At 48.4% G+C, this 23393-nt stretch overlaps 8 protein-coding genes across 8 annotated transcripts; 3 read left to right on the plus strand and 5 right to left on the minus strand.

The window, feature by feature from the left end:
- Positions 1–236: 236 nt before the first annotated feature.
- Positions 237–1908, plus strand: TrAtP1_012181 (uncharacterized protein). Its single transcript, XM_014090396.2, has 4 exons — positions 237–1063; positions 1121–1249; positions 1300–1403; positions 1459–1908. Exons 1-4 carry the CDS (start codon positions 257–259, stop codon positions 1811–1813), a joined length of 1395 nt encoding a protein of 464 aa, XP_013945871.2. The 5' UTR covers positions 237–256; the 3' UTR covers positions 1814–1908.
- Positions 1909–4649: 2741 nt separating this feature from the next.
- On the minus strand, positions 4650–6488 carry TrAtP1_012182 (uncharacterized protein; the record flags this gene model as incomplete). Its single annotated transcript, XM_014090394.2, has 4 exons — positions 4650–4822; positions 4879–5467; positions 5525–5734; positions 5805–6488. 4 exons carry the CDS (start codon positions 6486–6488, stop codon positions 4650–4652), a joined length of 1656 nt encoding a protein of 551 aa, XP_013945869.2.
- Positions 6489–8297: 1809 nt separating this feature from the next.
- Positions 8298–10379, minus strand: TrAtP1_012183 (uncharacterized protein; the record flags this gene model as incomplete). Its single annotated transcript, XM_066115421.1, has 1 exon — positions 8298–10379. One exon carries the CDS (start codon positions 10377–10379, stop codon positions 8298–8300), a length of 2082 nt encoding a protein of 693 aa, XP_065971519.1.
- Positions 10380–11144: 765 nt separating this feature from the next.
- Positions 11145–14450, plus strand: TrAtP1_012184 (uncharacterized protein). The gene is made up of 4 exons (XM_066115422.1): positions 11145–11325; positions 11404–11462; positions 11516–11814; positions 11878–14450. The coding sequence occupies exons 1-4, from the start codon at positions 11291–11293 to the stop codon at positions 14416–14418; spliced, it is 2934 nt and encodes a 977-aa protein (XP_065971520.1). The 5' UTR covers positions 11145–11290; the 3' UTR covers positions 14419–14450.
- Positions 14451–14549: 99 nt separating this feature from the next.
- TrAtP1_012185 (uncharacterized protein) lies at positions 14550–16965 on the minus strand. Its single transcript, XM_014090392.2, has 10 exons — positions 16693–16965; positions 16580–16635; positions 16331–16521; positions 16055–16272; positions 15829–16002; positions 15539–15765; positions 15337–15473; positions 15104–15283; positions 14909–15037; positions 14550–14850 (listed from the first exon to the last, which is right to left on the minus strand). The coding sequence occupies exons 1-10, from the start codon at positions 16846–16848 to the stop codon at positions 14636–14638; spliced, it is 1683 nt and encodes a 560-aa protein (XP_013945867.1). The 5' UTR covers positions 16849–16965; the 3' UTR covers positions 14550–14635.
- Positions 16966–18466: 1501 nt separating this feature from the next.
- TrAtP1_012186 (uncharacterized protein) lies at positions 18467–20009 on the plus strand. The gene is made up of 4 exons (XM_014090391.2): positions 18467–18774; positions 18835–19176; positions 19229–19604; positions 19659–20009. Exons 1-3 carry the CDS (start codon positions 18561–18563, stop codon positions 19402–19404), a joined length of 732 nt encoding a protein of 243 aa, XP_013945866.2. The 5' UTR covers positions 18467–18560; the 3' UTR covers positions 19405–19604; positions 19659–20009.
- Positions 20010–20363: 354 nt separating this feature from the next.
- TrAtP1_012187 (uncharacterized protein) lies at positions 20364–20987 on the minus strand (the record flags this gene model as incomplete). Its single annotated transcript, XM_014090390.2, has 1 exon — positions 20364–20987. The coding sequence occupies one exon, from the start codon at positions 20985–20987 to the stop codon at positions 20364–20366; it is 624 nt and encodes a 207-aa protein (XP_013945865.2).
- Positions 20988–21712: 725 nt separating this feature from the next.
- Positions 21713–23238, minus strand: TrAtP1_012188 (uncharacterized protein). The gene is made up of 2 exons (XM_014090389.2): positions 22915–23238; positions 21713–22853 (listed from the first exon to the last, which is right to left on the minus strand). The coding sequence occupies exons 1-2, from the start codon at positions 23153–23155 to the stop codon at positions 21760–21762; spliced, it is 1335 nt and encodes a 444-aa protein (XP_013945864.2). The 5' UTR covers positions 23156–23238; the 3' UTR covers positions 21713–21759.
- Positions 23239–23393: the final 155 nt, after the last annotated feature.

The following is a 23393-nucleotide window of genomic DNA, read 5'->3' on the forward strand; positions in this document are numbered from 1 at the left end:
ACCATTGGCCAATACTAGATCTTCGGACACTCAATCCGCAATGACACGCAATTCCAGACTTCCCTGATAGGAGTGCCGGTATAGCGCCGGCATTGTGGATTAGAAAGCATCGGCGCTTCCACGTCTGTGATTCGACGAGACAGATCAGGTCCACAGCAACTCCGACGCTATTCCCAGACGAGTTGCCATGATGAACGCGATTACTGCGCGGCTGTCCGGTTGAACCATGCTACTTACACACTTTAAACTCAACAAAATGCCGTTTCCACGAAGAAAAAGAAAGGCGTGTATTGAGTGCCACAAATCAAAGACACGATGCTCCCAGTCCAGCCCTTGTAGTAGATGCCGTAAACGGAATCTGCCGTGCGAATACGTCCATGACTTCCTGAACCAATATGGCAGTAACTCGCAGGGCCAGGATCATTGGTGCTCAATACCGACAACTGTTGAGAACTTTGGCAATGATCCATCCATGCTCTCCAGTATTAATGCGTTTATACCAACCTTTGATGAGATAATCAATGGCGATATGAGTAGCTCAATTGGGCCTCAGCCTGGCCCAGGGCTTTCGTCTTTGTTGGAAGACTTGGTAGCGCCAGGGTCGGGAAGCTTACCACAGCAACTGGTAGCTCATCCGAACCCAATAGCAAAACATATACCTATCAATATTTACTTTCAGCCAACTCTCGATCCAATAGGCGACGCAAGCGAACTTTCTTGGCTGCAAGTTGGAGACAGCCATACCCCTGACACCGAAAGAAGCAAGCCAAAGACCTCGGTGACACAAAAAAGGGAAACAATCGAATCCAAATTGACAAAAAAATTATTAATCGGACAGCTTTTCAATTACTTGAACCTGATGAACAGCAGCCGTCTTCCGCCCTTTATCTTTACCGCGTGCAAACAAGGCGAAGGCTGCGGATTGAATGGAAGCCACCAATGTCTACTACGGCCTCTAGAAAATTGCCGTGCGATTATAACGATGGCGGAGAACATCGCGACGTCAAACAAGGGTTTTGTCTGGGCGGTTGTCGAAAATGAAGTGCTGCGATTGTATAAAGAGGTGAGTGCCTTCCATCATCCTTTTATTGCCAGGTAATGTCATGCTAATATGTTGTAGCTGTCAAACATGGATTGTTATGAGGTCCAGGCATCATTGCAAGCGTGCACCATTTATGCCCTACTATATGCACGCTATATCAGGCCAGTTCAAGCCGGAGGTGTACTTTCAGTTATAAAAGCAATCATAGTATGTGTAGCTTTTCTCCGGCAGCGTCATGGCTAATACATAGCACACAGGACTTTGGCCGACACCTCCATAGTATGCATGACTTTCGAAGTCCCTTGGGCCCAGATGAAAGTGCCATCAGGCAAGAATGGATACTAAGGGAGGGCACTCGCCGGTCAGCACATGACAAAATCGATTTACTCCTACCTTTATACTCACTCTACTCACAGGACAATCTGCGTTCTTTACGGTATAGAACTCCTCCTAGACGTCTTCAAGGAAGATCCAGATCATGTGAAATGCCGGGGACTCGAAAATGTCCCTCTCCCATGCACGCGAGATCTCTGGGAGCCTGTCCCGGACCCGGTATGGATAAGGCGGTATCAAAACTCCATGTCGCTGCAACACGGCGTTGAGAGCATGTGCCTTGGCACGATACAGTCTTCAATATTCCTGTTGAATGGACGAAGTGCCGACGTCGAATCGAAACAATCTGACTCTCATGAGGCGATTTCTCGTTGGTGCGAAGAGGCTGATGAGCTTGGAACGCTTGTATGGATGACGATTTTGGTGGAAACAAGATGAACTAGCGATGCGTTTGAGACTGGGTATATGAATTGGCAATATATGTCTAGCCATATTTCAGCTCAAAATATATAATATCGACTCCTATATTGCTTATATGTTGTCTTCAATCTAATAGTGAAACTTATATCCCTGCCAAAGCAGCCCACGGCCAGAATAACGACAGAAAACCAATCGGCTCTCAACCCTTTTTTCCCATCACAACTTTCTCTCCAAATGTCTTCTTTAGCCACTTTAGCACCACTCTGTCTCCCTTGAATTCCCGCAACGGGGACAAATCCCCTTCCACCTTCAAGCCCACCAATGTCTTTACCCTCGACAGAGCTACATAGATCTGCCCTTCTTCAAAGGCTTTCCCTATGCTCACCACAGCGCTATCGAGGGTCAATCCCTGAGATTTGTGAATGCTTAGAGCCCAAGCAGCAGTTAGCGGGATCTGCATCCTGCCCATGAGCGAGTACGGGCGCTCCTCTCCTAGAAGCAGAGATTGGCAAACGGGATAAATTGTCTTGGTTATGCCATTATGGAATTTGACAATTGGCCAGCCTTTGGCCTTGTTGCATTTGCGCATGAAATCTCTAATGGTTTCTCCTTGCGCATGGAATCCTGCCATATACACAGGTAGATCTTCCCCATACAGAGGGACTTTAGGTGGAATCTCCCCAAAGGGCTCAAACCCAGTAATTTTTCCCTGGGTGCCATTGCATAATCTTCCACCGAGATCAATATTGTGCAGCAACAATACTTGCATGCCTTCTTTCAGGTGAAGTTCGACTTCGAAATTATGGTCGCTCAGTGCTTTTAGAGAGCCATCGGCAGCTCTTTCGCGCTTGTCCTCCAAGTGTCGGTGCTTCTCTTTGTTCCACCAGAATATATCCACACTTTTGTATATTTGCGGAGGAGTATGCAGCCGGCGAAATTCTGCATCATTGACCTCTCGCACCTCTGCCCGCGTCGGGAAAAGCTTCACTGGGTGGCTATCCGTTTTGCCGTCTGGGCTTGTCAAAAGCTTCAGGTCAACGTCATCAAGCTGCAATCCGAGTCGACACTTTTGTAGCAAATCGATAAAGGCGGGATCTTTCTGTCTATAGACGGTGGTGAGGTAAACGTAGCGAAAATTGCATTCTCGCCACGCTTTGCTTTTGAAGGCCCATTTATCATCCTGGTGATAGACATCGACGTCGCATTTCTGATTCAAGCATGAATATGCATTTGATCGGTAGCTGTATTGAAGCTGGCTACCGCAGCTGAAGCAATTACGGAATGGCTTCACAGGTGGTAACTGGCAAAAGTCTCCCGTGAGAATGACCTGAACACCTCCAAACGGAAGGCGAGACTTCTTCACAACCTTCATTAGTTCATTCAGTCGTCCAAAGTGTACGTTTTCGACCATGCTTATCTCATCAAAAATAATTGTCTCGACTTTTTTCAGCCGCTGGAATAACAGTTTGTTGCGTGGAGAAAGGGGATTTGTCAACTCAGACAGGCTCATTTTATGCGAGTTGGGCGTCCAGCCAGCAAAAGACCATGTTGTTCTGCCTCCGTTGGCGAGTGCCACCTTGCCTGTTGGGGCCAAAACATGGACATATTGACCTTTTGCTTGAAAGCGATCTCGAATGGCTTTCAAAACTGTAGATTTCCCACAGCCAGCTGAGCCCGTATAGAATATATTGTGGCCTTCTAATGCCAGTGAGACCAGGGCTTCTTGCTCAGCTGATAAGGGAGGACTTTGTTCTTCTGTCGCGTCATTTGGGGCTTCGACTGGCAGGGCTTCGACTGGCAGAGCTTCGACTGGCACAGCTTCGGCTGGCACAGCCTTGACTCTATTCAGTTTCCCTAGCAAGGCATTCGCCTGGGCTAATATCGTCGATAGTGGTGTCTGTTCAGGCTCGGCCTCCACCGCCCCCTTCTTCTTCCCTTTCTTCTTCTTCCCTTTCTTCGCTGCGGATTCTGCGTGCTTATTCGCGTAGCTGCGCTGCCTCGGAACATTCGTGACAGATATCGGGAATTGCCGCTGTTTGCTCAGTCGATCAAGAGTGCTGGATGTAAGGACCGAGGCTGCTGGTCGCATTAATAGTCTGGCGAGCATCATAGCGACGGCTTCAGCTTGAGAGCGCGGGGATGTTCTTGACGCTGAAACTTGGCAAGGTCGGCGATTGGCTGTGAACAAGTATAGCTGCGGCGATTGGCTGTGAACAAATGAACAAGTATAGCTGCGAAAGGACAAATCCATTGGCCACTGATCCTACAGCGTGCGTCGGCTGTGGAGCTGCAAGAAACTGCATCGTCAGAGGCAACTCACTTTGCGCTCAGAATCTCAAGTCGACATCGCATTCTCACTGATGGTCGTATATATCTATGCTTCTTCTCCCTTGCTTTTTCTTCACTCCATGCACAAAAAGCCGCACTCACGCCTCAAATCAAAGCCATACAAAAACACCATATCCAAAAGAACAAGGCTTTTGCGTCTATGAAAAAGTGATATATACCCAGCGCCGCCATTCTAAGTATTAAAATGCTGTGCTTCTGCAGCCTGGTGACAAAGGGTATCGCCCAGAACCAAAAAATAATATGCCAACTAAATGGACCGCTTCCTTTCCTCGCTCACCCTCCCATTATGAGAATTTTCTCCCCTTTAAATGCCGAAACTGCTGCACCTCTTTTCATGTTCCTAAAAACCCACACTTTCAAAATAATAATACCATACTCCCAACTCCCGTATTCGCCGAGGGAAGAAAAGGACATCGGTCCGAAATATGCGTACAGAATGTACATAATACACGTGTCGTCGAAAAAAATCGAAAAGGGAAAAATGTTGCCATTTAGACTTCTGGAATTAGTCGGAGTGCTTATTCATGACGGGATCCCATAGCATGGGATCTTTGCAAATCATGTCTTCGGCGTAGACTCGGTATCGTTCGAGAATGTCTGTCTGTTCGATTCGCTCTTCGCCGGCTTGGGCGCCAAAGCTGTAATGGGCAACAACACCGCCGCCATCAGCAATAGCATCTGTGGATCACGTTGTTAGCACTTGATCGTATCTTCTTCCCTGGAAAGCAACTTACGTCTCCCGGTCCTCTCGGGCATTGTGACAGCAAAATGATGCTCGTCATCAGCGTCAATTGGTTTGGCCTGATTAATATCCTTGCCCATCATGGCAGTAAACTGGATTCCCATGCGCCTCAGTTGGAAGTCCCAAGTCTTGAAGCGGTACTGGTCCAGGGCATCGTTCTCAATGTTCTCAAACAGACTATAGTGCTCTTGAGCGGCAATCTGCCACTTCTTCCAGCCCGTTCCAAAAGCGTCATATTCCGTCTCGAGAATGGGAGTGCGGTCAAGGACGTGGTCGTTGCGGCCCTTGATGGGCAGCCATCGGTGTTTCTGGTGGTCGGGAGGGTTCCAGTCAATGACCTCGAAGTCGTCAGGCCCTTCCCAAGAGGGTAACACGGATGGTCGCCAGTCCAACTTGCTGCCAGGCTTGGGCGCGGGATAGGCCTTGTTGATCTCGGGCATGTATGGCTTGATGGCGCCCAGGTTCCAGTGAATCCAGCTGATAAGCGGTTGGTTGATGACATTGGCGGAGACGACGTAGTATTCGGGGTGTTGAGCTCGGGTGGTGACTATGGAGGGAATGACGGAATCTTCAATGTAGACCTGGCAATTCATATTAGCTCAAAGACCCAGTCCACTTCTTCTGGGGCCATTTCATACTATATCGTCGTCCATCTTGACATACAAGACATCGTCTTGAATGAGGTCGTAGGAGGAGGCGAAGCCGCCCTCGGTCATGTCAATGTCCCATCTCTCGTAATCGGGCTCGCTCGCCAGCAGTTTTTCGAGGAACTTGATGTCTTTTTCTTTCTCGGTGCGCTGGAGGAAGATGACGCCGTCGAGAAGGCCCCCGTTCTTGGCCAAATTGCGCTATTGTTTCCGCCATCTCGAGTTAGCGTGCTGGTTCTCATTAGACTGTGCATAGGTCTGCGCGCCGTACCTTCAAGTAACAGTCCAGGATGGAAACGGTCGAGCGACGACCGTAAAATATGAGGCCCATGATCTTCTTCGCCTCGGCCGGCCGCTGCCAGGTGATGCCGCCAATCTCCTGAGGCACGCAGTATGTCGAGTTTCCGTGCCGCATCGAGCCCTTGGGACACTTGTCGTCCACCGGCTTCTTTGGCGGCCTGGTCTTGTCGCCCCCCTGGCCCATGAGGCCTTCCCGGCGGCGGTGGTCCTCCTCCAGGAGGAGGAGGAGGATGTGGATGCGGCGGTCCTCCAGGCTCTCCGGGCCGTCCATGGCCGCGAATGCCATCGCCGGGTCCGGGGAGCAGGTGGAAGTTCCAGACGTAGAGCAGCAGCGTGATGAAGAGGATGGAGCCGCCGAGCAGCGAGTGCACGGCGTACTTGTTGCTGCCAAAGTTGAGCAGCATCGTGTCTGCGTCGTTCCGCGGTCGTCAAAGTTGGTGTCGCTCTCGTCTCGCGTCGCCTGGCGAATCTCCTCGACTGCCTGCGAAGGAGTGAGAGGAGCAGAGGAGAGAAGCGGGAAATCGTCGTGCAAAGGGAGGCGCCCAAAAAAAGGCCTGGCAGCAATTCCAGGTCCAGATGCGCGCCGCGACGACGCTAGTAGGGGGGGAGAGCTAGTGCGGAAATGCACTGGCACAGCGTTCGATTGTTGGTGCATCCAATCCGAGGCCCCGCCTAAAGCGCTGGAAAAGGACCTAATCGGAGATATTCCAAGGGCTGCTGCAAGTAACTGGATAGGCGAGGGGGGGAAAGAAGAAAAGACGGAGCCTAATGGGCGCGCAAAAGGGGGTGCCGCCAGGAAAGCAGTGATGAGGACGAGATGAAGCCTAGACGAGGACGAGATGTGAAAGTTAAAAACCATAACACATCGACTCAGTCACTTCTTGGAAAAACCTTGAATTGCATGGACGTTATTGATTGATCAAAGGCGCACTGTCACTAGGCTAGTCTGATCGCAAATGATTGATGCGTTGCCACCACGCAGCGCTAGGATTGGCCACCTTTCTGCAGCCCGCAGCATCCGTTCCTGGAGGCTATTGATGCCAAGAGTTTTCCATCAAATGCCCGCCTCTATTTTGCCTTTACGTGGCGCTATTGTGTCTAATTTGGCATTTTATGGGGGGCTAAAGCATGGGGTCTCTCATGCCAACCACGTTGTGTCGATTAATTTTAGCACGAGGAGAGGCTGCATGTACATGTTGGCGGGCATTTCGCAGAATGAGCATCTATACTAAGCAATGAACCTAACAAGAGTGGTGTTTCAAGATGAATGCTGAACTGCAAAATGGTCGTTGTGTCATTGAGTGAGATTTGATCTTCTCTGTTTCTAATACTCCTCGTCTTATTAGTGCCCAAGTCAGCACGTCTCCGCCAGAAATACTAGCCGTAGTCAATCATTGCCCGCATTGCACAAGCCAAATTCCCCAAGACGAGAGCATCAGCGACTGTTACGTACTCGAAAATGCATGCCCCCTAGAAGTATACCATCGTATCATTTATTGAGGCTATGCAAAGCAACCAACGGCATGGCTGGAATGATTCGTCGAGTTTGGCTTGCTCGGTCTACGTCACCATTTTCCAATCGACGTGATACTGTCATCTCCCCATCACCCTCCAAAGTCTACTTCTGCCACAGCGGCACGCACATGTAATCAGCCGTATAATGAGGAGACAAGTACAAAAGGACCATGCATGCGGCACCCAACCCACGTACATAACCGCTATACGATACCTCGACACTGCCTCGTCCTTCGTATCTGCAGAAATGAATGTGAAACGCGACACAGCCCTGCGGCCCTTCTGGTCCCCGTGCTTATAGCCCCTGGGTTCTGGAACGACGTGCGCTGACGTTAACAATAGAGTTGTCGATCCGTGTCTCTCCCCGAGATTCCCTTTTCTTGGCAGTTCTGCCTCATGTTTCTAGGAGCGACACTAAGAAAAGCTTGTTTTGCAGGCTATTTCTGCCATGCGAAAACGTCAACTTTAGACTTTACACCTCGATGCGGATCCAAGTCTGGGGTACATGTACGCTGCTTGACAAGAACTTTGACTTTTTTTTCATCCACAAAAAATGAGTAAAAACTGATCATTATGAAACTCGTATGCTGTGCCACCAGCGATAGGAAAATCACCGAAAATGTCTCTCCGGCCGATGACATGCTCCCTCCCTTCGACGCCTCCTCTTTCTAACCCAAATCAACAGGTTACATGCATCATCTGCTGCTCCACACAGCCACCGACTCGTTGACCGCCATCATGCTCAGGAGGTGGCATCAAGAAAAGCAGCACTGCCAGTTCTGCTCTCCTTACGGTAGTGGTCTCAACCAAGCATCATATTACGTAGATGCCTGTATCCAGACACCGTTGAAATCTGCGGCAGTCATACAAGCTTAATTATATACTTTACAGGTAGCAATACCTTCTTACAAGGAATCTAAACCGTCAACCGCTCCTATAACCTTGCAAGTCAATTCAACACGAGCCGCTCATCTACACGGTGCCTGTCGACCTTGCAAAACGACGTTGCCATGACCGTTGGGTCCGACTCCGACGTAGCCGTCAGCTTCACCATCCCAACAGCATCCTTCGCGTGAGTATCTGCGCGCACCGCCACGTAGGCCTTTGCTGCTTGTCCGTGTCTTAGTGCAATCACGGCATTTGGCAAGGCCGCCTTCCAACCAGCTCCCTTGATATCAGCCTCCAGACGGAAAATATCCCACTCAAGGTGCTCTGATAGAAGTTGGGCATGGCCTTTGCTGGAACCGGAATATGTGCTGTTATTGGTGAGTTCGAATTCGCAAAAGATGCCCCCCGTGATGGAACTGCTCTTCATCTTGTCGTGCGCAAGTGGTGCGCCGGAAGTCATCCGAATCCCGTATTCGCTTGAGCTAGCGTCAGCGAGAGATCTCGCGCCCACGGTATAGGAAAGCACGCCGGCTTCATCCCTGTGGACGTCCAAGATGTAAAAGTGAAGGCCGTTGGCCTCGTCCACAAACTCGTATTTGCTGCCAGATCCGGTGCCCGCGTGGAATAACGCGTCGGCTAGTTGGCGATAGTCGCCCATCGTAATCATGGCCGCTGTGCCATTGGGCCGGATAAAATCAACGAGCTTGATATCCTGAGGATTCGCATCAATGGTCCACTGGAATGGCTGGGTATTGCTATTCCTCGTCTTGCTTATCATGACGCCCGAGTCTGGCTGGAATGAATCTGCGCCCATCCTATCAATAACCTCGACATCATAGGTATTATAGCCGCCTCCATCGCAAAGGACGTCGGTAGAAACGTTGCATGCAGGAGATAGATCTCGATTCATATCAACCCTCAGACCAATGAGCTCGGATACGACTGATCGAGCGGTAATTTGTGTCACTACCGGGCCTGATTCTGCCAAAGCATCTCTCGATATGCGAACAATAGTATCGTTGGAGATGAGTCCTAGGACAAGCTTGTCTCTGACCGTATGCAAGGAACCCATTGAGCCTCCTTGCAGCGCCGGTATTTGGTACCGTGTATGAGGGCCACCAGGGCCATTGAACGATCCCCGAGACATCATCGAGTATGGCCCGGTATAATCTCGCCGCAGAGGAATACCATACGGGTTGTTATAATTGTCGCCGATATTCAACAGATGGCTGAGCTCATGAGCATAGGTTCCCATTCCCGAACTCTCGCATTGAGTCGATGAACCGCCCCCCGCGTTGGGCCAAATGGTAGATGCCGATGCCCACGACGTCCAGGGAACATATCGAGTTGAAGCATAGTTTGGCAGCGACGAAGAGCCGTTGGTGTTCTTCGGAGGTCCAAATGCGTCAGGAACATCCTCCGGCGACGAGAATCTCATCTCGCCAAACTCTTGCCATGTTGACGACTCGTCCTGTCCGGCCGAGAGGATAAAGACGAGCTCAAACGAGTTGCTCGTACTATTTCCCACCTCTGCTCGCCACGCTGCATAAGCATCTGTTCGGATATCGCGGTTACAAGTGCTGTTTGTAGGGCACGCTCCGGGGTTGAAGCCATCGTCGACGCCGTACTGGTACGACAAAGCAGGCATGCGATACGGCCCAAACGATGTCAAATCGACACCGTATCGGCCGTGAGAATCTTCCATCCAATACTCATGCATTGTGTGCCCGCGGTTGAGATCGGTAGGCTTGTTGAGCAGATCGCGATAGTACGCAGGTACGTCTCCTCTACCGAGGCCAGATACTGTCGGTAACGGATTGCCAAAGACAGTCGAATTGGGCTCTCGGGTGACAACAAAAGTCTCGTCGCTATAGTCTACTGCGATCAAAGCAATGTTGAAGTTGCGACTTGAGCCTCTCTTTGTCACGTCGTTCCATTGAGTACCGGGCGGCGCCTTGAAATCATCCCAGGTCATGTCATCAGGGTTTACCCAGACTTGGGGATCAATGGGAGCAAAAGGATCCCTCCATGAGGCTCCCGATAGTGACTCAGCATGGCGACTGAGAAACTCAAGACAAAGCACTGCTGCAAAAGCAGAGGCCCTGGCCGAGAGGCAGCGCGGCCTGTGTGCAAACATTTCCATCAACTTCCAGCAATTTTTACCTAGATTGAAGCATGAGCCTTCAATACATCAAGAAGCCTTGGCTCGGTTTGCCGATTGCCCTTAATATAAGATTCTTTTCCACAGCGTTTGTCTAACAAAGACCATGGCCGACATAGACATGAAGTAACCCCGCTTCCTCGACGGTGGAACGCCCGACCATACCCTGCACTTTCTGAAAGCCCTCAGATAGACTTAATCCATCTCTTTGCTGTTATGCTTATTGTTTTTATCCGGCTTGATTCCCACCTGCTTCATCCGGTCTAAAGACCGACAGTATGGCGGTGATCCAATCAAGACGCAGCTTGGCAGTTGTTAACGTGCGCGGAGTTGACGGCGATGGTGAGTGGCGATGCGACTTGGAAAATCATCACACTCTGGAAACAAAAGTTCTTCTCCCAAGGTATACCTATAACGTCTAGCTCATATGGAGATGCTTATCGGCAACTTCTTGGCAAATGCGCGGGGAACTTTCGGCAGGTTAATATGTTACCAGTGTATAGGTTATCGCGATACTAATGGGCCTCGAGCTTCCTTTGAATTCCAGACCTGGCCTACAGAAACCTCTTGATGAGAGTCTAGACTTATGTTCTATGGCTATTCTTCAAAAGCGTACAAGTCCCTACGTGTATCTAAGCTTCATACAATGCTACCAGCAAAATCGCAACTGCAATCGTTGCCAAGCCATGACCATTCCCGAAATGGTGCAAAACAGGGGCATGTTCTGATGATCCCCAGCTGATTGGCGCAAACAGATTTTCAACGATTGATAACGTGGTCTCACCCGTAGTCAGACGTAGGCAGCAATTAAAATTCAGGACGCTGTAGTTGAAAAGTGAACGTACACAAATGCACGTGTGCACTTCGTGATACTTGCATCTTGTCCCCTTAAGATGCGCGGCATCGTGCCTCACTCAGTGGCGCTAATGTAAGCACAAAGATGGTCCTTAAAGCCCCCAAAGTCTAAATGCTGCGGTATATGTCACATACTGACGCCTTATACAAGATGCCTATCTTTATCCGCGTACTTTCTGTCCGCAAGATACTACACCAGTGCTTCTTTTGGTATGTACCACAGTTCTCCCAGTCTTGATCAAAGCTGATTCACATGATATTAGAACGCCCAGTCCACTTCTCAGTCATCACTCTTCTGGTAACTGGACTATCTTTGCTGGCCTATACGTATTATCAGAGTCGTCGAGGTGACTACCAAACCCTCACTGTCATCGCAAACCACAAGAGTTCAATAGATGTTGTTCAACCCACAAGCACGGTAGTCAAGTTTGTAAGAATCGGGCTGGAGAATTTTCGGCACCTGCATCCGTCCTTTCTCTTCATTCTCTTTTGCATCGGACTGCGGACGTGGTTCTACTGGGCTATTATTAGAACTACACAATGCTCACGAGCTGGCATAGAGGTATGCTTTTGATGACATATGGCATGTCGATCAGCTGTTGTCTAAGCTAAATACTTCATGCAGGCATTTCTACCATTCTTCACCATCATCACAGAGGCAGTAGGACCGCTTTTCACGCTCTCGGCGTCCCGATATGGCAGCCTCCATAGGAGCCAGACACAGTATATGCCGTCAAAATCGCAAATCATATTCACCTTCCTCACCATAGTATGGCCTCTCTTTGTCATTTCGTCAGAAGAAAGCTCCATCATCGCCACTGGCACTATTTGCCCAATCGGATGGAGATGGGAGCGCTCCATTTCTCTCATTCAGCTGCTCAATGTTGTACTCGATGCCGCTATTATAAGCCATACGTCTCTTCTGGCTCGGGCCGCGAAAGAAGATGAAGTCGATATAGCTGCTTTCTTGGGCAAACTCTCGCTTGTTGCAGCGGGGAGCATTTTATTGCTCTCTTTTCCGTCGTGGCTTTCTGACTCGGAGTTTATCATGGCATTCCAGTTTCGGGCTCTCGAGAACCGAGACTTTGCCATTGATGGATTACTAGCACCTATCGGGATATTATGCAGCATATCACTGCTGTTTTCTTTACATCCAGCATGTCTTGCCCTGCTTACGACGACTGCCGTATTGATGGGCTCACAGATACCAGCTCGGAGCGTCATTTCGGTTCTACCATCCTCATCTTACGACGAACTTACAAAGCACACGGCTCTTGCTATTCTTGTAGCTGTGCCCTTGTGGTATCTTGCAATTCATAGTCATCATACTGAAGATTCCGGTACATCGCGGGAATTATCCAAATGGCTCATCATCTGTAGTAGTGGATTTGCACTATTTGCATTGGGAACAGTAACGCGACTACTATTCTTCAAGCACTCACCAATGATTTCAGTCGATGTAGCCATCAAATCACTTGTTTCAGAAGCATCAGCGCAGGCATTTTCATGGGAGCTGCAAGCAGCAGTTAGTGTATCATTGGCTGATGCTGTAAGCGAATACACAAAGAGATATGGTATCTCTCCTCCGCCAAATTTTGACAAGTGGCACGAGTTCGCCAGGATACATGATTCGGCTGTCGTGGATCACTTTGACCAGATCAACAATGACTTGCTCCCATTCTGGGGACTAGATGCGAGGAGTATACGTGATCAGACAACCAGGGTCTTTGCGTATGGAAGCTCTGAGATGGGCGGCATGCGCATTAGGAATGGATCCGTGGAGCAGTCGCCATATATACCGGGATCACATCGCTGGATGACGGACTCGTTCCAAAAGATGATTGAACCGTTCGCTCAGTGGTTGCCTGATATGGACATGGCAATCAATCTCGCCGACGAATGTCGTATGGCAATTCCTTTCAAACAAATGGAACAGCTGAAAGCTAAAGCCCGAAAGAATAGAGATAAACTGAAAGGCCTAAAGGAAGAGAAGGGCTGGCCAGCCAGTCAATTTTCGTCTTCCCCATGGCCCAAAGACTTCCCGGAGCCGAAGCCTCGAGCAGCGAATGGCGGTAAAGATGCCATTGATCCCAAATTCACGAACAATATTCGGAGACCAATCTTTTACGATTTCGTTGCCCCCTCGTGCCCACCAGATTCTGCGGTAAATTCCAGGCGGTGGTGGGATTGGAGCAAAATCTGTGTTAATTGCATCAGTCCACATTCCGTATTGACGAGCAGCGGTGCTTTGCTGGCAAACGTATCACTTGCTCATAATCTTTGCCATCAGCCGGATGCCGCGTATCTGGATGGATTTCTCAACTCGCCATCCGCCATGATAGGCACAAAAGAAGTCTTCCCTATATTCAGCCAAGCCCGTGTTGGCGGCTTCTCGGACATTTTGATTCCATCTCCATGGAATTTTGATGAAAAGAGTGAATTCAAGGAGGACAGTGGCATGGCATGGAAAGAAAAGATGAATGGCTTGTTCTGGCGTGGATCGCCGTCGGATGGCTTTTCGGCTCATGGACGATGGCCAGGCTTCTTGCGACCAAGGTTTGTGCACGAAGCTTATAAAAAGACCGTATCATTGCAAACTTCTGGTACAAAGTCTCCAATGAGTGTTAATGTCTCTTTCACTGGAGAAATATCTAAATGCGACGGAAGGGAATGTGCCGTTGAATCAGAAATATATGAGAAATGGGGGTTGGCGACAATGGATAAACATTCATCCAACACAGAAGCCACCCGGCTACCTCCCAGCGTTCCATTTGAAGAGCATTGGCGATACCGTCATTTGATGGACATGGACGGCGCAGGTTTCAGCGGTCGTTTTCTTCCCTTCCTAGAAAGCCGCAGCTTGCCTTATCGCGCTGCCGTCTTTCGCACCTGGTATGACGAGCGACTTCAAGCTTGGCATCATTATGTCCCCGCGGACCTGAGGCTTGGCTCGGGATTTTGGTCTGTTTTTGAGTTTTTCAGTGGAGGTTCTAATGATAAGGCCAGTCAAGGGCCTGATATGGCTAAGAAGATTGCGGAACAAGGTAGAGACTGGACGCGCAAAGCGCTGAGGAAAGAGGACATGCAGATTTACATGTTTCGCTTGTTGTTAGAATGGGGAAGGATTACACACGATGAAAGAGAGCACCTTGGGTTTACGATATAGATGGTTAGATCGAGTATTATAGCGGGATAACTGATCTCTGTTTTTTTTATGTGACATTTATACTCCATGCCATCGTATGATCAAAATACAAAGCCACACTTTGAAGGGAAAAAAACTGCAAATCTGCGCTCAAATAATTTCACAATAGCTATCAAACCAAAGACATAACCATATAACCCTAGATTCTTCAAAGTCTAATACCATGTCTAGCGAATGTCTAATGCTGGAATCGGAAGTCAAGCCGCTTATTTCCTTCGTCAGTCGTCGTAGCGAGATAGTCCAGCCGCTCATTCTCCGACATGGCAGCCCATTTCTTCTCGCGGTATCGGTTACGAGCGATAAAATATACCTTGGTAAGAAGATAAATGACGATGTTCATACAGTTGATGCCGAGAAGCGCGCGATTGCCACGGACGTAGCGAGGGGCATCGTCTATCAATTTTTAGTATGCCAAGGTTCAAGTGAACGTGATGTATGAGAGTAATTTTACCTGCTTGGTAGATGTTGGCAGAAATAATACCACCAGCTTGCACAAACATGTTGTAGCACGCGGCTGAAACCGTTCGGAGTCGGACCGCATTAGAATTTCGAGAGTTCCAGGCGACTTGAATGGGATGGGCTGCATTTGGACGTCAGCAGCCGTAACTGATATGGAGTATTTAGACCTGGACTGGGATGGACTTACCATTTGGATATGCCAAGAGCAGTGAGACTACCACCCAGAATACCCATTTGTTGACTTCTTGGCTGTTTGTGACATTGAGATAGATCAAGAACGGAAGCACCCATATTTGACCGAATAAGGCAGTGATGGTAAGCTCGTTGACAGCTTCAGCGAAATATGTGAGACCCAACATTGTGAACACTAAGGCAAAGTTAGTAAGATAATGCTCTCCCAAATACTGAAAGATGGCATACCATGTAAGACCGTTGATGGAATAGTGAGCAAGTTGGTTTGGAAAGTGTCGAAGCCGAGTCCTTTGAGCGCAAGAGTAAGATAATTCGCGGGCGGCGTGGCGGGGACTTGGAAGACAAGTCCAAGTAAGTAAATCGGCCTATTTCGTTCTCCATTATTAGCTGAGATAATTTTTGACTCTGTTTGAGGCATATTTTGACTAACCAAAGATCATAATCTTTAAGACTTTGCCATAGTAGTCTCGGTGTGACCGGCTCGCGATTATGCATGGAACTCTTGCCAGGATCTTCGCGGATTACTCGGTTGACAATGATTTTCTCCTCTCGTTCGCTAAACCATCCATTTTTGCCTCTAAACCAGCTCGCCGTCTGACAGGGGCCAGGTGGCATGAGGAGCCAAGCGAAGAGTCCAATAACGAGAGTCAGAAGGCCCTAAGATTGTTCGTAAGTATGCGTATCAAAGATAATATTGGATAAAGTTTCTCGAGAGCCTACTTCAATAAGGAAAAGCCATCTCCATCCAGACTTTCCTGCAATGCCTCGCATGTGTAGCAGCCCGTACGCGAGCAATGCTGAGAGGATATCTGCCAAGCTCAGAGCAGTCCAAAAGAAGCCAAGCCGGATCGATAATTCCGCATGCCTGTAGAAGTATGAAAGGTACAGAATAATCTGCATCATAATCAGCAGCTGCATTACCTAACATCAGCAGTATAAAACTCACATCTGGAATAAATCCACCTTGAACAATTCCAAGCAAGGCTCTCGTGGCAAGGAATGATGATCTACCGGATAACCAAAACTGTGCACCTGCGATAATGCTCCAGATGCACATTTGCATCGGAATCCATCGATCGGGGCCCATCCATTTCGAAACTAGTTGTGATGGAAGTTCTGCGATGAGGAAAGACAGCTTGAACACTGTATTACCGAGATTGTAGTCTTCAAGACGAAGAGTGTCAGCATTACTCTCAGATGTATATGACGGGGTCCAGCATACCATTAGTTGTCATGTGGAGATCAGTAAGAAAGTTATCCGTAAGGGCTTGTGAAAGATTGGAACGATCAAGCTCGAGAGCCATGAACATAATGCATGCCCAGAACGTGATGTACCAGTCAATCTTCCGGATGAGTTTCAGCTCCTCCCGCCAAGTCCATCTAAAACTGGGATCGAATCGGTGGATATTTTCCCTATAACACATTATTAGCTTGGAGTCAAGTCGCACTGAACAATCTCGTATCGACTTACCAATCTGCTCTTGGCTGGTACTTTTCCGCCGTATCGGGATCATCAAAAACGCTAAGCTGCCATCCTTTCAGTCAATACAGCTGCCTCAAAGTACCAATTGAACAATGACAAACCTGAGTGGCAATGGCATCTTTGTCAATTGATGATCCTTTCTTAAACCATGACTTTCTTTCGGTTATGGGAACTCCAAGCGGCGGAGAAATGCTGTCTAGCGACACTGTCGAGACAGAAGACGGGTCTTTCGAGCCTTTGGCAAGTACAGTCGCCATTATGCCAGCTGTGAAGGTTGAAAGGGCTAGAAGAAAGGCGAAAGTAACTTCAGCGAGTATCAAGACATCGCGAGATATTTGTTCTGGATTGATTATATAGCAATGCAACCATAACGCCGGCTTTGGTGTCTGAATGTGGCGATCGCACGCAACGAGCCAAGAAACGACATCGAGAACGCGGTAGGCCCGGCTTGGGTATGATGAGAACAACCCAAGTAATTACGACGAGAGGGCTAGGCTCGATAGAATCTAGGATGTATGCTACTAAGATATGCTCTCTGGGGTATCAATAAGCGGCTGGTAGTTAAGACGAGCAGTATCTGAGATGACCGGTGACCCGGCCCTGGCCTCGAGCCTTTCCAGATCGCTACTCTGGGGAATGAGATCATGCATATACGCATGCGTATTCGAATACAGGTTCTTGGCAGCATTATTCTTATCAGTTGGGCGTTTAACCCGAGTTGGCTATACTGTATTTTCTAATTGAATGGTTATCCCTTCGTTGTGGATTTTTGGTGTTTCGAATGATTACTTGGGCAAACTGCTCATAAACAGGAACATTCAGTTCTTTCGCATCAAATGCTTCCCATCATGTCGAAAATTCTTAATTAAATCGCCTTGATGTCTTTTTTCCCCGAAGCTGACATATCGCAGCATTGTGCAGGACAATGCACCTTATCTGTGGTGTTTCATTGTGCGAGTGGCGGCCGCAATCACGCAATCACCACCTTGATCCTTTCAACGAGCGGCAAAACGCACATCCTCAATCCCCCAAAACACGCGCGAAGCACGCAATTCCAGAGAATTATACGGGCCGCCGAGATAGGGATACCGACAAGATTTTATCCCTCTGAAGGCGACATGCCGCGTGCGACTTCCATAACAGAGACCCTGGTCTACAGTACATGTCTGTTGGTAGACAGCCTAATGCTAACAATTGGCCATGCTTGCTGTCGTGCTTCCACGAGAAGTTGATGTGATTTCCGCAAGCTGAGGGGCTCTATCTGCAGCACCCCCGCGTTTCCAAGAGTGCAGCTGATTATGCTTGAACTCGGCACGGCCTGGAGAAAGAGTCTATTTGCGATTATTGGATGATGCGATATCTCCTAGTCTTGAGACGTCCGCGCCGTCGCTTTGGAGACGTGGCTAGTCCGCGAGGTTCCGGCACTTGGCCTTGAAGATGCAGGAGTTCTAACCCAAAGAGACGCTTTTACTCCGACTGGAACCAGATGCTCATGCAATGCAACTGAACGCGTTGCTTGCGAACCGCCTGTTTGCACCGAGGACCCGACCAAATCCTCCAATCGCATGCTCTACAAGTCTGATGTTGTAATGGCCGAGATCCCAAAGTCCGCAAAATTATATGTCGCGAGGACTGTTGGTGAAAGTCTATCCCCTCACTGACGCAATTTGGCAGCCGATGTCGTATAATAACGCGTCACTTTATCGCTTCTTGGGTGAATACGGCTAAAGGATGACTTGGAAATGTGATCAAGTCAGCAAACTGATGTCAAAGGGCGTTGCTTTCGGTATGACTCAGATGTAATGGCAGCTAAGAGAAGATGATAAGATTTGAAAAGTTTACATATAAGTGTTTGCTGTGCCCCAAAGCAGCATTGTGTGACCTCAAGTTTGTTACTGTGAATCGATTCAACTGGCATCCGATACTGAAACTTTATTGCCCTTGACACTACTCAAACACAGCAGCAATAATGGCTCCCGCAGCGGTTGAAGCACCTGCTATTATCCATGACCTGCCCATAAAGACAAAGGCCCAGCAGCCTGTCCCCCTTGCTGGCACCTTGGATCAATACGAGGCTTTCGATATCACTCCAGTCATTGGCCGTGAATTCCCCAAGGCCAATCTTGTAGAGTGGCTGAACGCTCCCAACTCGGATGAACTTATTCGAGACCTCGCCGTCACTAGTAAGCAACCCTTGACAAAATGATACTTCGAATATAAACAGTTCATCTAACTCTTCATAGTTTCACAGCGTGGTGTCGTCTTCTTCCGCGCCCAAGACAACCTCACCAACGATCTCCAGAAGGAGCTGATTCTTCGCCTTGGCAGGTTGACCGGACGTCCTGCTACATCTAGCTTGCACATTCACCCTGTTTTGAACAACGAACGAGAGCTTGGTGGCAGTGATCCCGAGATTAGCACCATCAGCTCAGTTCAATTCGACAAGTTCTACAAGCAGAATGGTCCAGGAGAGCTCAGCCCCAAGAAGCAAAAGGCCGCCAGCTGGCACAGCGATATCGCCTTTGAGCCTGCTCCGGCCGACTACACCTCTCTTCGCCTTACTAAACTTCCCCCGACTGGAGGCGGTAAGTTGAGCTTCTTTTTCTCCGTCCGATAGTTATTCTAACTGTGTAATAGATACCCTTTGGGCATCTGGCTACGAAATCTATGATCGCATCAGCGAGCCTTATCAGAAGTTCCTTGAGTCTCTGACTGCTACTTTCCAAACACCCTCATTTAACGAAATTGCTGCTCGTGGAGGCTTTGAGCTGTACACCAAGCCTCGTGGTGCCCCCCGAGAACATTGGCTCTGAACTCAAGGCCATTCACCCCGTCGTGCGAACCAACCCCGTCACCGGATGGAAGAGCATCTTCCCCGTTGGCGGTCATGTCAAGCACATCAACGGAGTGACCGAAGATGAGAGCAACAGACTGCGACAGTGGTTCTTGGACCTTGTCCATGATGGCCATGATCTGCAAGTGCGATTCCGCTGGCAGAACCCCAACGACATTGGTATGTATCATCCTTTATCATTTACTTGAACCACGGGCTAACGTGTTTTAATAGCCATCTGGGATAACCGGAGCGTGTTCCACACTGCGACGTACGATTACACAGGCTTGGGTGAGCGCTTTGGCAACCGAGCTGTTGGTGTGGGCGAGAGACCGTACTTTGACCCCAACAGCACTTCCCGCCGGGAGGCCTTGAGCAAACAAACTTAGAAAATCCAGTTCTGTAGCGATTGAATCAATAAATCACTGTTTAAAGCAATTGACTGAAAGTAATTAGTAATTGGATTAAAAGCTCGATAATAGTCATCGTCTATGTAGGTACTGCCTGGCAGACCTAAAAGATGTTTTATGGGCTATTTTGGCCAATGAGCAACACAGAAGCTGCAAGATCCATACATGTATCCACTGGAGCTACACAATTTACGTAGCCTAATATCACTAAAGTTAGTGTAGCTTAGCTTAAGTAGATGCAATGGACTTCAAAGGAGGAACTCGAAATTTAAAGTCTATTCCATTCACTTTCTTACGCTGGGAACTCAAGAGTCGTCTCTCAAAACGTCATTTGATAGCTAAATACTCGAGTGGCGTGAATACATATATAATATGAGCTTCAGAGGCCGTCATGAGCTGACAAAGTGACATTAAGGCATCAAACAAAGATTCATGAAAAGCTTTACTATCTTTAATTGAAGTATGCTAAAAGACATGTAAATACCAAAACAGCGCCCAGTGAAGTACTGCCACCCATTATATATGTGTATCAAATCCGAATCAGCTTCTTGCCCAGATCCTCGCGGATGTACACCTCGTTAAACTCTCTGAGGTACGGTGTGGCACCCATTTTGGCAAACGCCTCCTTTATCTTTCCGTCTTCATCCTGGTCTAAGTGGACAATTCGCCAAATGTTGAGCGGCTCGTCTTCAGTTCCAGCCGCAGAATGCTCGACATGGAAAAGCACTTGGTCTCCTGTGACAATTTTCTTGCCCTCTGGGTCTTCGACTTCCGGCACACCAATGAAGAATGCTCGCTGCCTTTCGTTGTCTATGAGCACTTGCTCAATGACCGTGCTATATTTGGAAGGGTCTACCCATGTTCCTTGGTCTGAAACGCGGACAAATGTCTCTCTCGGGCCATCTTTCTGTACATTGAAGATCCGAACGCTTCCTGGTCGCAAGATGTGTCGCAAGTATTTTTCTGGGTTGTACGCCTTGTTGTACTCCATGTCCCATAGTTGGGTTTTCGTGTAATGTATATTCGGGTCGGCGTCATAGGCTCCGCTCTTGATGACTCTGTTGACATTGGAGGGCTCTAAATTGATTGAGGTGTTTTGGGGGTCGCGGAAAGCGGCTTCCAGAATCTCTTCGTGATCCTTAAAGGTAGCCATATTTCTTTCCTTATCAAGAAGTTGTTGCTGTGCAAGAGATTTTGAATTGAATATAACTTGTCGGATACAGATCATTGAACGGGGGCTTCTGATCATTATATACATGACATGTATGCTCTACGAAGAGCCAGATGTCGCCCGACGCCTATTCGCTGATGGATACAACATCCCATGCTAATCTTAGAATTTAATTCGATGAATCAAGCAAGATCCTTTAATAGCTGCCATCTTCGCTTGTAAGCCGATGGGCCGAAAGTCCGCTGGGTTTCGCCCTTCGCTCTTGGGTTCGTGCTTCTTTATTTGCGATTACTCATCCCCGCCTCGCCTTCAGCTCGCACTATCCCACCTGGACCGATGCTTGTTTGCGAATTACTAGTTTTTTTAAAAAGCTGAAGCTGGTCAAATTTGAGAAAGATTTAGCATAAGACCTTGTTGAAAAGCCAAACAATGAAACAGAATGTAAAGAACTTCGGCGAATGTGGATATCCGAATCGCGTTTATGCTCTCAATCGCGAGGCGCAAAGTCAAAGACTCTCTGTATCTATCCTTCCTGTCTCTGGATTTATCAGCAGTTATGGGCGATTAGTAGGCATTTACGACGGGAATGTTGAAAGTTGTTAGTTCTGTTATGCCGATACTCACTCACAGTCTCGTACATCCTTGATGCCGGTTCCAGCGAGAGACAAAGCTACGACTAGAAGCCGTCATCAAGCGAAAAGTCCGACGGAGAAGAAACCAGTTATTAGAGCTATCCACTAATATTTTACTAAGATCAAGAGCTGCATTTACCACAGTATCCGCATTCCTCGTTGCATTCAGTGAAATCACCGCTGCCACTGTCGCTATCGTCATCAACCTCTTCAGTGTCTTCTTCAGCGTCTCCAAGCCACTTCAACCACTTTTCTTTCACTTCTGCTGAAAATGCTACGCCTACATCTGGAAGACGCTCTCGAATCTCCAAGGAGCCTGCTTCCACCCTGACAATTTCCAGCAAGGTGCCTTCTTTCTCTAATGCCGTAGTAATTATGCGGTGCAGAAGCGCGCTCAGACGACGCAAATCCGCCTGGTGAGATTTTTCCCAATTTTCGATTTCATCTCGGATATCGGAAACTTCAATGTTGCAAAAAGTTCCAAATCTGTGGTGCGCAAGTATAAAGTTGGGAATTTGCATCATCCACAAGCGCGGCAATTCTTCGCCAAGAGTGTCTCTATCAATAGCCTTGATTGATCGCGTCTTGAGATCAAAGGCAGATGACTGCGGTGTTAGCCGACCGCCATCGACTACTTCAAGCTGCCCAAATATGGTCGATTTGGCAGGCGATGACTTGATAGAGAGATCTCCAAGAAGATTGACAATATCCTCATCGGCAGTTGAAGATGGCGTAGCAGTTGGCGGGCTTTTATCTTTATCTTCTCCAATGTAGCCATCTGAGCTTTGTCGCATCAGCAAATCAAGCTTTCCAAACCGACATCTAACAATTCTTTGATGTGATCTAGACGGTTGGACATCAGGCGCCCATGTGGTATAAGCCTCTGGGAAAGTATGTCCAAAGCCTCTGACTCCTATCAACTGCTCCTTTGGCGACCTTTCTCTTCGCACGAGATGGACAGTTTTGCCCACAACTTCGACAAGCATGCGAAAAGTGCACTCAACGCCTCGAACGAAACGCAAAAGGTTTCCAAGAGTACTGTTGCAGCCGACAATATTGATGTTAAATGCATCCGGGTGCATCTTCATGACGGAAACGATCGCAGGCTCGAGAGGATGTTTTGGGAAGAAGGCCGAATTATCATCGCGATAATAAATGCCATTATCTTCTTGAAGCTTTGGATGGTCGGCCAATGGCTTCCAAAGAGGAGGGCAACCTGCGAGAATTTAAAGTTAGACACTTCCCGCCTTTCACGGAGCATAATAACGCATACATACCGGGAACAATTATTTTCGGAGCCTTTTGATCTACCCAATTATAAGATGCTATAGGCTCAACATCTTTCATGCTGAATTGAGTGCATTCATCATCGTCAATATCTTCAAGGGCTTTTGCATCAATAGCTTCGATCAGGCTTCCGAGAGGAGGAAAGGGCGATTCTTCCAACTGCGCAAGAGGATTTTTTGGTCTGGCACTCCAGAAGTTTCCTCGGCCGCGCCGTCCTCTATTATAGGACATGATTCAGATGTCGATGTACTGGTAAGAAAGAACTCTCAGCTCTCGAATATACACTACCAAGTTGAACAATCGATGTCGAGCACACCAGAAAGATATATGCTATTCTCCCCATCCCCTCTCTTACTCTTGGATAAAATCGGGAGGCCTACAGCAAGTCATGTGAATGCCGCTTTTGGGCGGCCCATAGCTTCACTGTTATCTGCAGCTTTCAAACACGTCGAGGCGCAATTGGCCGCGT

This window comes from Trichoderma atroviride, chromosome 7 (assembly GCF_020647795.1).
Source record: "Trichoderma atroviride chromosome 7, complete sequence".
NCBI lineage: Eukaryota > Fungi > Ascomycota > Sordariomycetes > Hypocreales > Hypocreaceae > Trichoderma > Trichoderma atroviride.

What these genes read in the sequence shown, in the direction of transcription:
- TrAtP1_012181 (XM_014090396.2), top strand. Translation starts at nt 257, where the DNA reads ATGCCGTTTCCACGAAGAAAAAGAAAGGCGTGTATTGAGTGCCACAAA. An exon ending in CAGTTATAAAAGCAATCATA is followed by an intron (nt 1,250 to 1,299) that starts GTATGTGTAGCT and finishes CATAGCACACAG; the next exon opens with GACTTTGGCCGACACCTCCA. An exon ending in CTAAGGGAGGGCACTCGCCG is followed by an intron (nt 1,404 to 1,458) that starts GTCAGCACATGA and finishes CTCTACTCACAG; the next exon opens with GACAATCTGCGTTCTTTACG.
- TrAtP1_012184 (XM_066115422.1), top strand. Translation starts at nt 11,291, where the DNA reads ATGCGCGGCATCGTGCCTCACTCAGTGGCGCTAAT. An exon ending in CTACACCAGTGCTTCTTTTG is followed by an intron (nt 11,463 to 11,515) that starts GTATGTACCACA and finishes ACATGATATTAG; the next exon opens with AACGCCCAGTCCACTTCTCA. An exon ending in GCTCACGAGCTGGCATAGAG is followed by an intron (nt 11,815 to 11,877) that starts GTATGCTTTTGA and finishes TACTTCATGCAG; the next exon opens with GCATTTCTACCATTCTTCAC.
- TrAtP1_012185 (XM_014090392.2), bottom strand. Translation starts at nt 16,848, where the DNA reads ATGGCGACTGTACTTGCCAAAGGCTCGAAAGACCCGTCTTCTGTCTCG. An exon ending in TACCAGCCAAGAGCAGATTG is followed by an intron (nt 16,522 to 16,579) that starts GTAAGTCGATAC and finishes AATGTGTTATAG; the next exon opens with GGAAAATATCCACCGATTCG. An exon ending in GATGGCTTTTCCTTATTGAA is followed by an intron (nt 15,766 to 15,828) that starts GTAGGCTCTCGA and finishes GAACAATCTTAG; the next exon opens with GGCCTTCTGACTCTCGTTAT.
- TrAtP1_012186 (XM_014090391.2), top strand. Translation starts at nt 18,561, where the DNA reads ATGGCTCCCGCAGCGGTTGAAGCACCTGCTATTATCCATGACCTGCCC. An exon ending in TCGAGACCTCGCCGTCACTA is followed by an intron (nt 18,775 to 18,834) that starts GTAAGCAACCCT and finishes AACTCTTCATAG; the next exon opens with TTTCACAGCGTGGTGTCGTC. An exon ending in ACTTCCCCCGACTGGAGGCG is followed by an intron (nt 19,177 to 19,228) that starts GTAAGTTGAGCT and finishes ACTGTGTAATAG; the next exon opens with ATACCCTTTGGGCATCTGGC.
- TrAtP1_012188 (XM_014090389.2), bottom strand. Translation starts at nt 23,155, where the DNA reads ATGTCCTATAATAGAGGACGGCGCGGCCGAGGAAACTTCTGGAGTGCC. An exon ending in TCCGAAAATAATTGTTCCCG is followed by an intron (nt 22,854 to 22,914) that starts GTATGTATGCGT and finishes AAATTCTCGCAG; the next exon opens with GTTGCCCTCCTCTTTGGAAG.